Raw genomic sequence first — 19,141 nt, 5'->3', positions numbered from 1 at the left:
AACCTCCTCCTCTAGCAGCTCCCTCAGGTGTGGAAATCTAGATGTCAAAGCCTAAAGTTTGAACACACTGTGTCATCATGGCAGATCTAGCACTTACTTGTCTTTCTCTCCCTTCTGTTTCATTATTGTTTCCAGGTGAGTGGGATCAATGTGTCAGTGAGCAGAAAACGGGAGCAGCGAGTGTTGTTTATGGTGGTTATCATGGTGATCTGTTACCTGCTGTGCTGGCTGCCATATGGTATCATGGCTTTGCTGGCCACCTTCGGACCACCGGACCTGGTCACACCAGAGGCAAGCATCATTCCCTCGGTCCTGGCCAAGACGAGCACTGCCATCAACCCAGTCATCTATGTCTTTATGAATAAACAGGTGAGGACTGGAAATAACAGGACGTACTCTTACCCAGTAATGTTAGTTTTCTCAAGAAAGTTATTTAAAATTGGTCAAAGTATTCGATTTAGGTGTTTATAAAATAACTCTTCAGGCAAACATCTACATTTCTTCATAGATGAGTGGTTGGTGAATGATTAAACAGATTTTATTTAAATTTGAACCACAATTTCTTATCTCTTAGAAGGGAAAATACAAGTTAGTATTCTCAAATAAACAGATAGGAATTAAATGAAAAGCACTCTGCTCATTTAGGAAACAAATTAGGAACCACTGGAGTTCCTCATTATTTAACACTGCATAAACAGGTGCCCCCCCCCCCCCCCCCCCCCCCCAGAAAGAAGTCAAAAAATCTTAAAATCTAAAAAAAATGTTGTTTTATTAGCAAAAAAAAAAACTGCCAATGGGGGTAAAAAATCTTATTTTTAAGAATAACTTCAGTCACAAAGACATTTTAGAGTATTTTGCTGTTGAAAAACATCCTTCAAAACGATTATATTTCTTGCAAGGCAGACCATAACACATTTTCTTCTTGAAACAAGGATCTTTTTACTTTCTTAAATTTCAGTTTTTGCAGTAGCATCAGGCAATTTTGTTTGGGGAGTGGATGAATATAAGATCTCACTCTATGACAGTAAAATAACTTACAAATTATGTCCAGGAAAGAGGTGTCATTCCTTTTCATCTTATGTCATTGCACTGCATTACAGGTCATATGAAAATACAATTCAAATGTTGTCACCTAACTGAATTCACACCATGTCTCATAAATCAATCAAACACCCTTTAAAAACTATGACTAAACAGTCTGGTAGTTAATAACTTTGAGTAAGGGCTCTTACTAAAACATTTCAGTTAACGCTGACAGAGAACTGAATTCATGTCACCTTTGAGGAACATTATAAAAATCCATTGCAAAAACCCAGAAAATGAAATGGAATCTACCAGACTGGTTGGGTCGTTTGAATTTTTTTAAATGTGTGTGGCCAAACCAATTTTTGGTCTTATTTTTGCCTTTTTACAAAAAATAATATTACCGTATTGTCCACACAGTAAGGTGCACTTACAAAAAAAAGCGCCATATAATCCCGAGTGCCTTAAATATCGATTAATTCTGGTTGTGCTTATCGATGCTGAAGCGATTTTGAGAGGCGCTCTGTCAAATTGCCAGTCTGCTTTTTGTTTTTTATGAGTTACAAACAAGGTTGGGTGTTTTTGTGAATATGGTAATATGACTAATGTATAATGGTGTCAAACTGTGTTTTTTTTTTAATGGTTACTAACAGTCTGTAATTTAGCGTAGTCAAAGTAACGTTTTTTTGTGCAATATCAGTCTGCTTTTATTTTTTACTCGTGCAAACAAGGTTGGGAGTGACAGGTATTGCAAACACACTGACATATAGCGTGTTTCAAAACAAGTCCTAGAGTTACTGTGAACGTAGTTAATGAAGTCTGACTGACTGGCAGACTTTTCTCTGACTATTTTGTCTTTCTTAATGCACCTTATGACAAAAGTTCCTGACGTCAACCTAGAGTCAGCCTCGGCAGCGTGTCAGCATCTCGCCCACAACAACAAACAACATCCAAACTTTTGCAAAGATGGATGTGCATATTGTGCAAATAAAATACAGGCATTTTTGCCAAATCCTGCTAGCTCCGTGGCGGTGCTGGCAGTGCAGACTATTCCTAGAAGGGGCTGTTCGTCACAAAGTGAGGACCCACTCGTTTTTGTTGGTTGGGAGTGGCCAGAGTGAAGGTTTTTAGAGCAGCACTCAGAATGCTTTAAGAGATCAAAATACCTCTTTGGGGATTCTTTTTGAAAGAAATGAATATTATAATAAACGTAAAAGCATGGCAGAGGCCATTTAAGACATATTAGCTTAAATCATCGGTAACACTTCATATTAAGATTCTTTAACAAGCTTTGTTAACACATTAACAAGCATTATAAATTAATTTATAGGGTGTTAGTAAGACATTTATTAGTACAATAAGTCTAATAAGGTTTATTAAATTACTTAGTTAACACATTTACAAGCATTATTATTAGGATTTTTCAAGATGCTAGTGATGCATTTACTGATATTATAGGTGCCTAACAAATGTGTCAGTGTTAATAAGCTTAATAAGATTTATTAACAACCTTTGTTAACAAATTAAGAAGTATTATTATTGTTTGGGGTTCTAGTAAGATATTTATTAGCATTACAGACGCCTGACACAAGCCTAAGTGTTCATAAGCTTAATAAGTTTTATTAACTAACTTAACAAATTATTTGGCTTTATTAATGTGTCAGATGCTAGGAAGATATTTATTAGCATTATAATAAACACGCTAACCTGCCCATCTATGAATCAAAGATGGGCAGGTTAACCAATGTCACCATTGGCTAATGAATCTGTCAATCAAACTCATCAGCAAAACAGGCGTGCTCACTTTCAGCCAATTGAATGGCCTCTTAGACTTTGCTTTCACACAGGTGACGAAAAAAGCCCCGCCCGTCTTTGATTCTGCACCGGTCGGTCGTTAGCGTGTTAGCTTTAGCATGGCTCCTGTAGGTTTATTGTCGTCGTTCTTCAAAAATGACTGGCTTGTGTAACTTTATTGTGGACTTTGAAGCAAGGCAACAGTGGTTGAATGCTATTGGCATTGAATGCAGAGAACTGTCTCCTGGTGATGGGATTTGCAATGAATGTTTCACTCAGGATAGATGCTAATACTTTATCCTTATTAGCTATGATGCTAGTCATCCAACAACAGTATATATGTTTTTTAAAAAAAATTATTTGTCTGAATTAAATTTTTATATATCTTTTACAGAACAATTTGTGTATGTTTAGTCTGTTTTAATGTCATAAAGTTCTTTTTACAATCTTTATGCTTTGTGGTTGTTTGCATTAAAAAACGTCCACACTTTAGATGGGGTGCTGCAAAACAATTAATAAACTATTAACAAAGTTAATTAATACATTTGTAAAGCTTATAAGCAGTTTAGAAATATGGATTTAGAAGACAATGGTCTGACTTTAGATGTTAATAAATCTTATTAACACTTTCAGGTATTTGCAAGACATCTATAATGCTAATAAATATCTTACTAGCATCTGACACATTAATAAAGCCTATTAATTTGTTACGTTAGTTAATAAAACTTATTAAGCTTATGAACACTTAGGCTTGTGTCAGGCATCTATAATGCTAATAAATATCTTACTAGAACCCCAAACAATAATAATACTTCTTAATTTGTTAACAAAGGTTGTTAATAAATCCTATTAAGCTTATTAACACTGACACATTTGTTAGGCACCTATAATATCAGTAAATGCATCATTAGCATTTTGAAAACATCCTAATAATAATGCTTGTAAATGTGTTAACTAAGTAATTTAATAAACCTTATTAGACTTAATGTACTAATAAATGTCTTACTAACACCCTATAAATTAATTTATAATGCTTGTTAATGTGTTAACAAAGCTTGTTAAGGAATCTTAATATAAAGTGTTACCTCATCATTTTTTTTAATGTTGTTTTGACATCTGTTTTGACATTTTCAATATAATACCCTATTAAGTGTATCTGGAGTATGAAAGTTAAAACTTTCTGCAATAGAAACTGAATAACAAAAAAGAAGCATACAAAAAAGAGAAAAACCAACCTGAAAAACAATGTTTTGCAATCTAGAAGAAGTTAGCTAAAAAAAAGTTAGTTTCCAAAGCTCTTTTGTTGTGGAGAAAAAAATAAAAGTACACATGTGTCACAATTGGAAGGGCCCAGACACATTATTTGGCTTTCGGCGACAGTGCTGGCCCTACTTACGGTTTTTGTAGCTGAAAGGCCAGTGAGACAGGGGACAGGATGAAAGCTAAAAGGCAGGCAAGCTAGGGAAATGAACTTCAACATCAGACATTTTTTTATCAGTAATTCCTCACATCGTGGCTCTGGCGGTACACATGTGAGGAGCCGCATCTGATTATAAACCAGCTCTGCATACATTTTGAATGAACCGTTTCAGGAATAAGGCATTCACAGTCTTTGAAACCGAATAATTAACCACAGCAGACCTCAAACAGAGTGTCTTGTTTGTCGTGCATCTTTTGCCTGTATTTTAATTAATTCCACCAACCGATGAGGAAGGTGAAAAAAGCAAGTTTTGTTTAATCATTCTGCTGGAGTTTTATTTATGAAGCACTTTCAGGTTCAGCCAGGATGAAGTTTGGATCTGAACACAATGGCTGAAATGCATCCAAGATTCTGAAAATTAGATAATTCTTCTCCAGCAAGAGTCTTTGTTGAATTTAAATTAGATGTTCTGATCCAGAGAGCAAAAACTTTATAATGACTAACTATAGTGACTCATTATTATGACTGATTGAATTAAAATAATCTTTTTAACATACTTTAGTTTTAGGAGTTAAAAATAAACCATAAATTAAAGTCTCACATTCAGTTGATAACAATTGTCTTTTCTTACATGTAATAGTATACAGTAGTTATTGATTGAGTTTGCTGGTTAAATGTTGTAGATTAGCTAAAATACAGATTTATTTAATAATTTTCCTTCACTCTATGTAATCAAAAGTGCAGCAAAAACATTTTTTTCTATTTTTCTACCGTTTGATGAACTCAATGGCGTCATGAATAAAACAATTTGGAACAAACTCCCAACATCTATTGCTGGACAATTTTATTAATATGATTTGATTTGTTAAATTTAATTAACTGTTTTTGGGGATTTCCCCAAACTAAAAGGGGGCTGGTGATGTTACACATGCTTCAATTAGCTTTTATAAATGTTACACTTCCCTTTGCACTTCTGAGTTCAAATTTGCAATGAAATACGATCTTTCTTTCTTTTTTTTAAAGATATCTTATTGTTGTTACGATTAATAGACAGGCAGCTTTAGCAAAGTTGCTTGTTAAAAAAAAAAAAACGTGTTCACGTTTTTTTGTGATATGAATACGCAAATTTGTGGGTTCCATGACCGTTCCACGTATATCTAAGTCTTTTCACACATGTACTACCCATGTATCTTATATTTTGCATATATAATCGACGCATAGATAACTAATCAATTGCGCATAAACAGCTCCATAATCACACACGGTTCATGTTCTATGTTGATTTTTGTGTTCTTTGCGTGGTTTATTCGTATTTCTTCTGGGATTTAATGTGGTTCATTCATGATACATCTTTAAAAATTTCACATACAAACCACAACTTCTTACCTTTCCAAATGTATGCACATATGACCAATTTCCTTCTGTGCATTATGTGCAAAATGTACATAGTAGCTGTGTGACATAGCCTTTAGCTTACAAATCATGAACTCGCTTTTTATTTGTTTACATAAGTAGATATACTTACATTTTTTTCATTAAATACGTAATTAAAAAAAATATATTTATCATAGACCCAGATCAGGCCAAACAATTTTAATGATTTTGCAGTTAATACAGCTTCCTTTAAAAGTGTTAGAACAGAGCTGAAAGACAGGAATAAAATGGAGTATTTTACAATCAACAGCTGCCAAATGAGCTGTAAAAATATGATTAAAAAGGGTGCTGGGAGTGTTATGTGACCAAAATTCGTCACTGACTTATCTCTGAAATCTTATGAAGCTGCCTTATTAGAAAGAAAGACAGGAAGCAGCTATCTTATGTTGTTTATCAGGTGTTTGTGTTATTTTTTTTTAATTAACTTTTGTCTTAGCCATGCAACTGACCACTCTGTTTACTTATTTTCTATTTTTACCAAGGCACCAAAATATGTGTTTAGTCATTTTTCATAACGGGCAATGAAGCTTATTAGTTTGCAACTTGTGTCCAAGCAGCCCTGGAGAGTTTGGATAAAAGTTCACCACGTTAACAGATATAGACTGGAGTGAAATTTTTATGAAGTAAACCTTGTCAGTTGATGGAAACCATCAGAAAACATATTTATTGCTGATTCTTTTCTTTTTATGCACTTTGGTATAAAGCGGTAAATTTATTTTCTAATTCTATTTATAGATTTATAACCCCCTAACAATAAAATCTGTTCAACACTGTTCAGCTCTGATCTGTTTGCTCAGCTGCTGAACAGGACCAGTGAAAAAGAAACATACTATATACACACATAGGCATGTATATGTGTAAATGTATATACATGTGTATATATGTGTGTTTAAAACACACACACACACACTGACACATATATATATGTATTTATGTCATTTGTCTGCATGTAACCTCTCTGGATGGGAAGGGCTCTCAATGGGTTATGTTAACTGATATATATAAAAAAAAAAAAAAAACGCCCCTCTCACCCTCCGCGGGTGGTTTCTCCTCCAAGCTCGGGTCCTCTACCAGAGGCCTGGGAGCTTGAGGGTCCTACGCAGTATCTTAGCTGTTCCTAGCACTGCGCTTTTCTGGATTGAGAGGTCTGAGGTCTTTCCAGGTATCTGTTGTAGCCACTCCTCCAGCTTGGGGGTTACTGCCCCAAGTGCTCCAATTACCACAGGCACAACTGTCACCTTCACTTTCCAGGCTTTCTCCAGTTCTTCTCTGAGTCCCTGGTATTTCTCCAGTTTCTCATGTTCCTTCTTCCTGATGTTCCCATCGCTTGGCACTGCCACATCCACCACAACGGCTTTCCTCTGTTCTTTATCCACCACTACAATGTCTGGTTGGTTCGCCATTACCATCCTATCAGTCTGGATCTGGAAGTCCTACAGGATCTTTGCCCTCTCATTCTCTACAACGGAGGTGTTTCCCATTTTGACCTTGGGGTTTCCAGTTCATATTCTGCACACATGTTCCTGTATATTATTCCAGCCACTTGATTGTGGCGCTCCATGTATGCTTTCCCTGCCAGCATCTTACACCCTGCAGTTATGTGCTGGATTGTTTCAGGCGCTTCTTTGCACAGCCTACACCTTGGGTCTTGTCTGGTGTTGTAGATCTGAGCCTCTATTGCTCTGGTGCTCAGGGCTTGTTCCTGGGCTGCCAGGATGAGCGCTTCAGTGCTGTCCTGTAGGCCAGCCCTTTCTAGCCATTGGTAGGACTTCTTGATATCAGCCACTTCAGTTATGGTCCGGTGGTACATCCCATGCAGGGGTTTGTCCTCCCATGAGGATCTGTCCTCCAGCACTGTATCCTCTGTTCTCCATTGCCTGAGACATTCACTGAGCAGCCTGTCAGTTGGGGCCTTGAGTTTGATGTATTCATGGATCTTGGATGTTTCATCCTGGATAGTGGCTTCTACGCTCACTAGTCCTCGGCCTCCTTCCTTGCGGCTAGCATACAGTCTCAGGGTGCTGGATTTGGGATGGAACCCTCCATGCATGGTGAGGAGCTTTCGTGTTTTAACATCCGTGGTCTGTATCTCTTCCTTTGGCCATCTTATTATTCCTGCAGGGTATCTGATAACGGGCAGTGCGTAGCTGTTTATTGCCCGGGTCTTATTTTTGCCATTGAGCTGGCTTATCAGGACTTGCCTTACTCGTTGGAGGTATTTAGCTGTTGCAGCTTTCCTTGTTGCCTGCTCCAGGTTGCCATTTGCCTGCGGGATTCCAAGGTACTTGTAACTGTCCTCGATGTCTGTTATTGTTCCTTCTGGGAGTGAGACCCCTCCTGTGTGGACTACCTTGCCTCTCTTTGTCACCATCCGGCTGCATTTCTCGAGCCCGAATGACATCCCAATGTCAGTACTGTAGATCCTGGTGGTGTGGATCAGGGAGTCAATGTCACGCTCGCTCTTAGCATATAGCTTGATGTCATCCATGTAGAGGAGGTGACTGATGTTGGCCCCATTTCTGAGTCGGTATCCATAGCCAGTCTTGGTGATTATTTGACTGAAGGGGTTGAGACCTATGCAGAACAGCAGTGGGGACAGAGCATCACCTTGGTATATCCCACATTTGATGGACACTTGTGCAAGTGGCTTCCCCTTGGCTTCAAGGGTGGTTTTCCACAGCTTCATTGAGTTTCCTATGAAGGCTCTTAGATTCCTGTTGATGTTGTACAGCTCCAAGCATTCAGTGATCCATGTGTGTGGCATTGAGTCATAGGCCTTCTTGTAATCAATCCAGGCTGTGCACGGGTTGGTGTGTCGTGACTTGCAGTCTTGAGCGACTGTTCTGTCGACCAGGAGTTGGTGTTTGGCTCCTCTGGAGTCTCTACCAATGCCCTTCTGTGTGTTACTCATGAATTGATCCATGTGCCTATTTATCTTTGTTGCAATGATGCCTGACATGAGCTTCCATGTTGTGGACAGACAGGTTATTGGCCGGTAGTTGGATGGGACTGCACCCTTTGAGGGATCCTTCTGGATCAGGATCGTTCGCCCTTCCGTTAGCCATTCGGGGTGAGTCCCATCCCTTAGCAGCTGGTTCATTTGTGCTGCCAGGCGCTCGTGGAGTGCGGTAAGCTTCTTTCGCCAGTAGGCATGTATCATGTCAGGGCCCGGTGCTGTCCAGTTCTTCATACCTGAGACTCTTTCTTGGATGTCTGCCACTGTGATGGTTACTGGATTCTGTTCAGGGAGGTTGCTATGTTCTTTTCTCAGAGAGACCAGCCACTGGGCTTTGCTGTTATGTGCTGTCTCTTTCTCCCATATACTTTTCCAGTACTGTTCAGTTTCTAGCCTTGGTGGGTCTGCTCGGCTGTTTTGACCCTGCCTCTGAGCGTACACTTTTGCAGGTTGAGTTGCGAAGAGCCTGTTTATTCGTCTGGCTTCATTGTCTCTTGTGTACCTCTTTAGGCGGCTGCTCAAGGCTAGGAGCCTTTGTTTGGCAGTTTCCAGTGCTTCAGGTATGGGCATCTGGCTGTATCTCTTAGGTACTTGCTTTCTCATTGTACCTCTTTGAGCCTCTGTCAGCTTACTCACATCTTTCCGAGTTGCCTTGATTTTGGCCTCTAACCGTTGCTTCCATGGTGGGTACTGTTTTCTTCCATGGTTGCTCTTGTAACCAAGCATCTCAAGGATCACTGCTGCTGAAGTGTAAACCAGTTCATTGGTTTCTGTAATGTTTGTGGTAGTAATTGCCCTCAATGCTTCATTCACAGTTTCCAGTAGACTTTCAGGTACGTCACTTAACCGTTGTAGTTGGTGTCGGGGTTGCCTAGTGTTCATTGTAGACATGATCTTGTCTTTCAGGTCAATTGCTGCCTCGCTCAGCGTAATTGTGGTTGTTGGGGCTGTGTACCCAATCTCAGGGTGGGAGTGTGGCATAACCTCCTCTCTGACCTGTTGTTCTGGCTCTCCCGTGGCATTGTATTGTATCGCTTCAATCTCAAGTTGTGATAGGAGTTACCGTTTGTGGATGTCAGAGCACTGAGCTACCAGTTGTTTGGCAGTTAGCCTTGATTGTGGGTTTCGAAGCATCCATTCATTCCACATTCTCTGCATGTAACCCCTCTGGGTGGGATTACTTGAGTAGTAGCATTCTAACAGAACCTTGTTCTCACATCTAGTCCATTTCCGTCTTGTTCCAGTAGCCCACTTTCCATCAGGGTGCTCTGGTTCCTCAGCACCTGACGCAGACCTTGTTTGGCCGGGCGACGTCTGAGCCGGCATGACATGTGGTTCATTGTCTCTCATGTTGTGAGGTAGGCATTAACGTTAAGGGTCTTGCCCAAGGACCCTCACTGGGTGATGTAATTGCCCGTCTTTGTTGTGGTAATTGCCCCATTTCCATTGTTATGGTAATTGCCCCATTTCCCATTACCATTAATTGTTCGTTCCGCCCTGGGAATCGAACCCGGGTTTCCTGCATGACAGTCCTGCACCTTACCAACCGAGCATTTTTAATGTGGTAATAAACACTTTATTAACAGTTCAGAGGGCATATTTTTGCTATGTGCATCCAAAAACCTTATTCTGTTAATTCCATTTACTTTGATTCAAAAGTTAACTTCTCAAAAGTCCATGTTGGTTAGGTCTTAACTTTTTCCATTGGCTTTTCCGAACAAATCTATTTGTACATAATACATTTACTCAAGATTTATTCTCTTCATCCTGGCGCAAAGAAAAAAGCAACTGAAGATTACCAAGATTGTCCCTCTGGAGTGCACAGATAATACCTTTTTCTGAGTGTAATCTTTCAAATCTCGCTGTGGTTTAAGTGAAGCACAAAATTCTGTGAAAATATTCCCCTCAGAGTCAGTCAGAGGGATTTCATGTACTGTACGGAAAATTATGAACACTGCTGTATATTGGAAAATAAATCTTATTTTTTTTTTTTTTTTTACTTTTTCAAAGCCATTCAAGAGTAATGTTTTGCTCTGAAGAGTAAACTTTCTTCACAGAGGTATTATTAAAAGTTGATTTGTTGTTGAGCATGCCCTCCATTGCCACCACAACTAACTGACTTGCAGAGTTGCTTTATCCAGCAAATAATACACCTGGCTGCATCCTGAGACAGAGGAAAAAAAGGGGACACCAAATGTCCTGTATGTCATTTTCAGTCTTCAATTCCTCCCAGCCCGTTACTATGGAAACTATGAGTTGAGGCGAGTTGAAGACTAAAAATGCTGTACAGATACAAGTAGCAGCTGGTGTGAAGTTGTCTCTGTAAGGAGCACCGACTGCCAACATGTCTGAGGATGTCTGACAATAAGAGGATTATAGGTAAGTTTTCACTCTGTCAACTTTCTCTTTGAATACAAGTTTTTTGTTTCCCGTGGAGTCTGATTTGAGTCAAGATTTGTCAAGAGTTGTAAGATACGTCGCTAACAACTTAAAAGCCTGGTTAGCGACATGTGAACGTGAAAGCCAGAAATTCGTATATTCAAGGGTTTACATTGACTTTTCATTGGAAGTGTTCACTTGATTATCCCATTGAATGTAGCGTAACATTTACTGATGAAGTTCAACATGAAACCATGTTGGATTGTTATGTCCTGAAAAAAATGCCATCGTTTTTTTCATCATCACACATCCTGTGTGAGGCGTTTTGATATCCCCAACCTCTGCAAATGACCTGATAAACCAAATCGTGCCATTTCAAAATGATTCGGTTGAAAGTGAATTTGCATCGATGGCTTTCTTGAGACTTGAACAAGTGTTTTAAAGTTATACTAAACTATGAAAGACAAGTTGTTTCCAGGTTAAAATGTGCATGTCACTACATTATATGTTATGTTTAAGTGTTTTAGAAGATTATTAAGATATTATTGTGATAAAATTAACCTGGAAGAATAATAGGTAAACACATTCTGAGGTATTAATGCTTAAGTGTTTCAACTGCTTTCATTGTTTTGTACCCAAACATCTGTTTGTGTCAGTTATGTGTCAATTCTTAATGAGTCTGATTCTTAATTCTCACTTATAATCACCTGTTATAAAATAAAGAATTAAAATGATCTATGAGGATGATATTTTAAATCAATTATCATTGCTTTTATTTAGCTCCAAAATAGATCAAATGCAAAATAATATAAAAAAAAAAGCATGTCCAGTGTTTAAATGACCTCTACATTTTTTTAAAGTGCACACACACAAAGGACTCAATAAACAGAAGAAAGTCAAGTTTATTTGCTTGTATTTTTTTCCAAGTATTTATTTCATGAGAACCTTGATTCATTTACACGTATTCAATTAAAAGTTAATTAATTCATCTCTTCAGTCATTGGCCAAAAATTACGAGGCCGGAGCAAACCAACAAGAGAAAGAATAATGAAGTTTTGCGTTATGCAGTCCTTAGTTCACTATCGGTGACCCAATTTTTAAACGTTTGCATCAACGTCAGGTACAACATTTTTTTTGCAAGGCGGTTGCTACCGGGTATGAAGGTACACTGATAAGTGTTTGTGACACATAGATTGTCGGGAAAACGGTGTGAGCAGCGTTAATAAGCCTGACTTTATCCAACCAAATTTCAATGAGTTGCTTTGTCTCATCATTGCTCCATGTTTGTCGACGGCTTATGGTTCATTCCTACAATGTTTACATCCCGTAATGCCCGGCTACAGTGGCGGTTTTCGTTCAGGTGGTCCGCTCTGAGCACGACTGTGGTGGAGTACTATTCAGACGGAAGAAAACCTCAGAGCAAACCGGAGCTCAGTCCAATTAAAACATTCGGAGAGCCTCTCAAAAGATGGTTCAGAGAGCTTTTTGTAGTCCCAGACCAGGGTTCACTTGGATGTATTCAGACTGAAAATTTACAGATAATCAGGGTTAACGAACTCTGATTCATTCTTTAAGCGAACCAAATGTGTCTAGTCTGAATACACCCTTTGTGTGAATAGATTTAAAACGCTTTAGATCACAAAACACCCATTTTGTAAGGATAAAGTAAACACAAAAAAGTAGGCAAAAACATAGAAAATCAAGATCCGTATATGTGACGGTCCACAATGTCTCTGTGACATTTTGGTGTGAATTTAGGGCACACACCATTCAAGCTTCATTTTGTATCAGAGCTGTCACATTTGCAAGTTTATTGTTTTCTATGCCAACCTACAATAAGCATTACACAAATGCTGCAACCTTTCTCTTTAAAATAAAGTTAAAACTTAAAGTTGAAGAAAGACACTAAATCTTGTTCACACCACTTGTTACTCAGCAGAAACTCACTCAAACAAGCCAAAAATGATGAATGAGCTGCAGTTGACTAAACATTGGTAAAGTCTAAAGTAAACTATTGTAAACAGACTGTTTATGCAGAATCAAAGTCTTCACTGTTATGAGTTATCAAGATATTTGCTCAGGTGCTGGAATTCCCTCTAATCTTCTCCACCGCTGCTTAAATATTTAATTCCAAAATGTGTTAACAGGAGTTTTTATTCATGAGAAACTCAAAGGATAGCTGAGCCTCTGAAGGGCCAGCTGGTTTGTCTCCTGGTAGGTCAGAGATTTTTACTGAAGCCTGATTTACTCCTTTTTCATGACAACACTGGAGACAAATGTTATGTTCCCTCATCACTTTGACATTTTAAATCTTTTATCAGTGGGAAAGAACCGCATGCCACGCTGTATTATCTTTTAATTCTATGGATGAGCATGGACTGACATGTTATTCCTTATACTTGTCTGTAAGGGCATCCAGAAAAAAAAGACTTAAAAAATAAATTCTGTCTGATACTCGTCAGGTGCCTCAAATTTGTTATTTGTCCAGTCACAGCTTCTTCAGGCTGCAAACTATCATTATCTTGATGCAACTCCTTCCTAAAAAGAGTTTCAGTTGTTTTGTTTTTTTAGTGACTAATATTATTTGAGTTTAAATTGTTTTCTATTGCATGCATCATTTGACAGTAATATCAACTGCGGCTCTTTTTTCTTCTCTTCACAGTGAGAGCTGCATATGATAGAAAACTTTTTTTTTCATATACCTCGATCAGACCAAAAAAAAGCTTTCTATAAAAGTAACAGCAAACCTACTTTATATTGCATTGATAATTATATTTAAATTAACAAGGTTCATAGAAATCCTCATAAAATGGATATTTTAAACTGGATCAACAGAAGTGTGAGTCTGTCGAAACATGTAAAGCACATCATAAAACTACAAGTAAATTAAAAAAAAAAACATCTGCAAGAAAATTTAGCACATTTGCAATCAGTACACATTTATGGAGTGTAAAAATGCTCCAGAGGTTAAATTCTCATGCCCTCATTTGCTGTTCTAACAGTGTAACACAGTAATTTCACTTTAAGACGACTTTTTAGAGCTCCTTATGAATCACATGTCATCAGAGAACACTCAAACTAATATTTCGTATAAATGCCAAAACACTTTAGACATATATAGAAACATCATCAAGGTGTGGGTAAAGTTTTACTAAAGTAAGGCTGCAGCTTGAGATTTACCTTGCTGGCTTTTCTCACTATCTCCTGTCCTTTTTACTGTTAATAATCCAAATCCTACATGTTATGTCAATAAGAATCTGTTGTCTTGGTATCTAGCTTATCAGCAGCAGGAATGGTTAAGAAAAAAAAGGCTTTGTGTGATTTATTTCAACAAATTGTTGTCATAGGAAACGCTTAGTGAGGCTGTAGGAAAATGTTCATGCACATTTTTCTACAGGCATATTGAGGGGTAACAGGTCGTAGTGAACACATATAGTAGTCTAGTAAGGGTCATGTGGGTAAGACGCAGGTACATCGTACAGATTTTACATTTAATTCAACCCCCGAAATCCCGAAGGAGCCCATTTGTGCTGTTAAAATGATAAATGCTTGACCCTTGTGCACTGTAGGACATTGGCAAATAGGACAATCAGAGTGCAGTTTGTCGGGCTGTTAACGCATCACCAGTGCATGCAGTCAGTAAGGAGCCAGTGGGCACACCTTACTAATGACTAGACACCGCACGACAGCATCACCTGTGTGTCATAGGCGCATGAACCTTATGAATTATTCCTTACGAATACTTCCCAATACATTTACCACACACATGACAATCCTACGTTCCATTTTCATGATCTGCCTTAGGGGAACTGCAGGACACGCGTGGGTTCACCTTAAGATGTGGCCACTTCTGTCTACAAAATCCAGTCAATAATCAGATCAATGATTTATCAGTATTTGTTTTGCTGATGATAATTTTATTTTTTAAGTGAAAAAATATCACAATCCCTCTGCCATTGTCCTGCTTCCTAGACATGACCACACTCTGTCCCGAGCTATATTAGGTTAAATGCTCCTTTTTGGCTCAATACATCTGTAATATCAAACAGTTCTTGATTCAATTTCCTTTCCAGGAACTAAAAGTGTTTATATTAGGCCAGTTGCACTTTCCATCACAAACTTCAGAGTTTGTAGAAAATCTACAAAATTGATTTGTCTGCTCACTTCAGTGTCAGGAAATTATTGACTTTTAATCCAAATTGTGCCATCTGTGCTGATCTGAAAGAAGAAGAAAACACCAAGAAACTCTGAGAAGTCAAATGTTTTTCATACTATTCCTTTTTCTGTCTGGACTGATTGATACCATGTAAAAGTTTTCACCCATCATTAAGTCTCTTCATTTGGACTTCATAAGATAAAGCACGATACCCCAATGACAGAATCTAATATTTCATGTCAAAATAGCATCAAGATCTATGAGATTGGCAAACTATGTGTTTGTGTGCAAGCATATAGAAACAAAGCTATTTTTGATCCAAGCTTCCTTAAAAATTAAAGAAGCTCTCTATTGTCTGTCAGATCAGAGAGCATTATCTGAACCTGAAAAGGATTTCTGAGACGAGTCATCTGCAACCCCTATCACTCCAAGACTCTGTCAGCTCTACTCCTTCCACACGCCTGTCATGCATCATCTCTTCATCTGTCATCGCCTTCACCTTTCTGACCATAGCCTTGAAGTGTCTGTATGTTAACGAACTTCATCCTCTCCCCTTTGCCTGCTGTCTTCACAACAGCCCCTTCTTTGTTTCTTGCCCGTCTTTCACCGAGGTGTTTGAACATGCTGAGGGCAGCGGGGACTCTCTGCAGCTCCCCACCATAGCCTTCACTTTTAGATATAGATTATAGAGAAACTGACAAAAGGAATGTTGTTTGCATGGACACTGCGTGTGGAAGCTGTGGTCATATCCTCGGGGTGTTCCTCCCTTTCACTCCGTCTCTGCATCTCGCAGCAAGCTTTTGACAGACAGTATTGCAAAGAAGTTCAATTGCCTGCAAATTCTTCTTAGACGAGTTTATGGTGTGGTAAAATATTTACACATATCAGGTATTTTTCACGTACAACCACTTAAGTTATACAACAACAGCGCTGTAAAAGTTTGCCAGCTTGTCACGTCTTTGTTTTTTATTGATGATACAAATTTTTAACAAGCGAATCGACAAAACACACAAGTTGATATGACTCCAAAAGAATTACGACAAATATGCCTGATGAAAAAAAATCCAGTTAATCCAGTTAATTTCTAATAAACAGAAGGTTCCTTCTTGTCCCACGGCTTCCCACGGTTATGATAAAATAGAATAGAATAGAATAGACCATCCAATTTTAAAATTGGATAGATTTTAAGGTTATTAAACATTAAAACAAGAATTTTGATTTTAAGTGTGCAAGGTTTTAGATTATCAGAAAACCAGTTTTAGTAGTATTTAATCTACAACAATAAAACACCCATAAATTGAAAAAAATAGATAAAAAGCCCAAATTCTGTATCAAACGTTCAAATGATCCAATGCACATAGGAAGGCTTTTTCAAATTAACACAAAACCAAATGGATTTATCAACACAAACCAACATTTGCCAAATTAGAGTACATTACAAGCTATGGATACTACTACAGTACTATCTTAAATTTGTCATTCCCCAGGAATAATGAGTAATTTTGAGTAGCATGGTAAATTAAGAAATGGTTGGGCTTTGAACAAAGCCAAACTTCTCATCATTACCACGTCTAAACACACGTGAGTGCTGTAATTTCCAGACTATAAATGGTGTATACTTTTCTACCTTCCTCAAAGGCTCAAAGTGTTTGACAGACACTCCCATTCACACACATTTACACATATGGCAGCTCCACTGGCGAACGCTGGCGTCAACCCATAACCATCCGAGGCAATGTGGGGTTCAGTGTCTTGCCCAAGGACACTTTGAATTTAATTATTAAAGTTGATACTAAAGGAGGGCAAAGTGGGAATCGAACCTGCAATCTTCCAATCGACCGCCCTACCCCACCTCTACTTTGTTCACATGCTTTGAACCCTGCGGCTTAAACAATAATGCAGCTTACTTAGAGATTGTTATCCTTTAGAATCGATGAACGCCTGCCTAGCGGCTGTGAGATCGGTGTAATAAAACTATGTCTAAAATAAACTTCAACTTGGTTTAATGTTCTGTGATTGGGATTTTATTGAATGAAAGAGAAAATAGGACAATTATTTGTAGTTTTTGGACATAAGCGACCTTTTACTGTAAAAATTAGGTGGAAGATGTATGTAGATCAGACGGCTCCCGCTTGGAGCGGAGGACCCGCTGTTGCAGGCGGAGCAGAGCGGAGCTGTCAGCTATCAGAAACGAGGAAGCGGATCATTATTTTATTTTGGGTAGGAAAGTGACAGAATTTTTTTATAACAAGCACCAGCGTTTGTTTTTTTTTTAATTGCTGAAAAGTACTGCCAGCTGCTAATGCGGGGTGAGAGCAGTTCACCCTAAATACAGAGTAGTCAGACATGCCTCCACCAATGAGGCACTGTTTGTGGTGTAAATACCTCATGTTACAAAGTGGACATTTCTGCTTGTAGAGAAATGTGGCATATATATTTACAGTTCTTGTTTTCTTTTTCTTCTTCAGGTGCGCTCTATAGTCCAGCTAAACAGAAATCAAAACTGAATAGAGCTTTTTACATGGTCCTACATTACAGTAGTCTAACATTGTTTTAAAATATTTTTGTTAAAAGTGTTGAATAATCTTGTAAGTTACTTTATTGTTAAACTATATATTTCTCTGTAAAATTCCAGATTTAAAGGAATAAATATGTAGAGTACATCAGTTTTTCAGTAATACATTTTAATGAGGTTCAGTTGTTTGTTCAGAATTAGTGATATTAGTTAACATTTTTTTAATATTTTAATATATTGTTTATATTGTTAAAAATCTTTGGCTCCTTTTTTTTGGTCAGTATGACCAGAACAGGAACAGGTACAGCTGAAATACTCTGTAGTCTCTACCAGGTGCTGTCATGACTTATCATGCACCCGTGAGAAAATGTAGTAGACTATAAGTATACATGAAACACTAAAGGTATACTAAGTATACTACGTTTACTCAAGAGTGTGTTGTTTCCTTGTCCACACAAGCAGGAGCTCAGAAAAACAGAGTCAGGTATGCTCTTATTATTTGTTCTGTGCTGGCCTATGGATCTACGTGTCACAAATGTGCATGGAATTTAATGCTAAAAGAATTCCTCTGAATATATTCTTAGAATTCCCCCCTATGAGTAGAGTCTTCAATTATTAACAATCCTCTTGTCTGTCCATCAATATGTCCACAGTTGAGATGGGAACAGGATTTTCCACTTTATGTGGAAGGTGGTGTAATAATTTAGAAAAAATATGCATAAAATCTGAATCCTAAAACATCAAGATCAGTTTTTTTGAATGGTTAGTGTATTCAAGACTCCATTGACTTTTTTTCCTGGAAGAAAGTGTATACATTTCACTCTCTCCCCTGCACCATTCCTCTGAGACCTCCCTTCCCATTAAAGGTTTTGATGTTTTTCGTGATGCCGGTCAGACAACAATATTTATGGGGGTGCGTAGCTCCAAAGGTTCAATCTGAGTCACAGGAAACGTGTAAACATTTCATAAAAATGCTGCTTGTTCATGATAACATCTTAAAAATATAACAAAATGATATAGCAAACCAAGCGGCAAAAGTGTTCCTTCTGAATGTTAAGCACGTGGCTGCCCTGGTGAAGACAATACATCCCGTCATGGCAGAGGAATGCACACTTTGTGCCTTTCATAAATCACTTCATGAAATTGAATTATCTCTCTCTAAATTACAATCAGGAAGTAGATATTTTAGATGATGCATTGCTTTTTTTCTGATTAGTTAACTTTTCAGGGTTCATGTGTCTTTTACTAAGCTTTCTTTTCAGAGGTGGAACTCACCATGTTCTAAGTGTACAGAAACAACTAACAAATTTTCAACAGACACTGATCCATGCTTGCATTAACTGTGTGCGTAGACAAAAACAAACAAGCACATAATTAACATGTTGCTCATATGAACAAAGCCTTTGGGTAGTTTTTGTATCTGGACTTTAAAATCAAATACTGCATTTGTAGCAAAAAAATAAA

At 38.0% G+C, this 19,141-nt stretch overlaps 1 protein-coding gene across 1 annotated transcript in view; it reads left to right on the top strand.

Annotated features, from left to right (window-relative positions):
- The window catches only part of LOC101168518 (vertebrate ancient opsin), a 112,692-nt gene that overhangs the window by 76,365 nt on the left and 17,186 nt on the right, over positions 1-19,141 (top strand). The window contains exon 3 of the mRNA XM_023965347.2: positions 136-369. Within this exon, the coding sequence (XP_023821115.1) occupies positions 136-369 (234 nt within the window). The remainder of the gene's footprint in view (positions 1-135; positions 370-19,141) is intronic.

The sequence above is a fragment of the Oryzias latipes genome, chromosome 17 (genome assembly GCF_053564925.1).
Source record: "Oryzias latipes strain Hd-rR chromosome 17, Olatipes_Hd-rR_3.1".
In the NCBI taxonomy this organism is placed as follows: domain Eukaryota; kingdom Metazoa; phylum Chordata; class Actinopteri; order Beloniformes; family Adrianichthyidae; genus Oryzias; species Oryzias latipes.
This window is presented reverse-complemented; position numbering and strand designations above follow the sequence as displayed.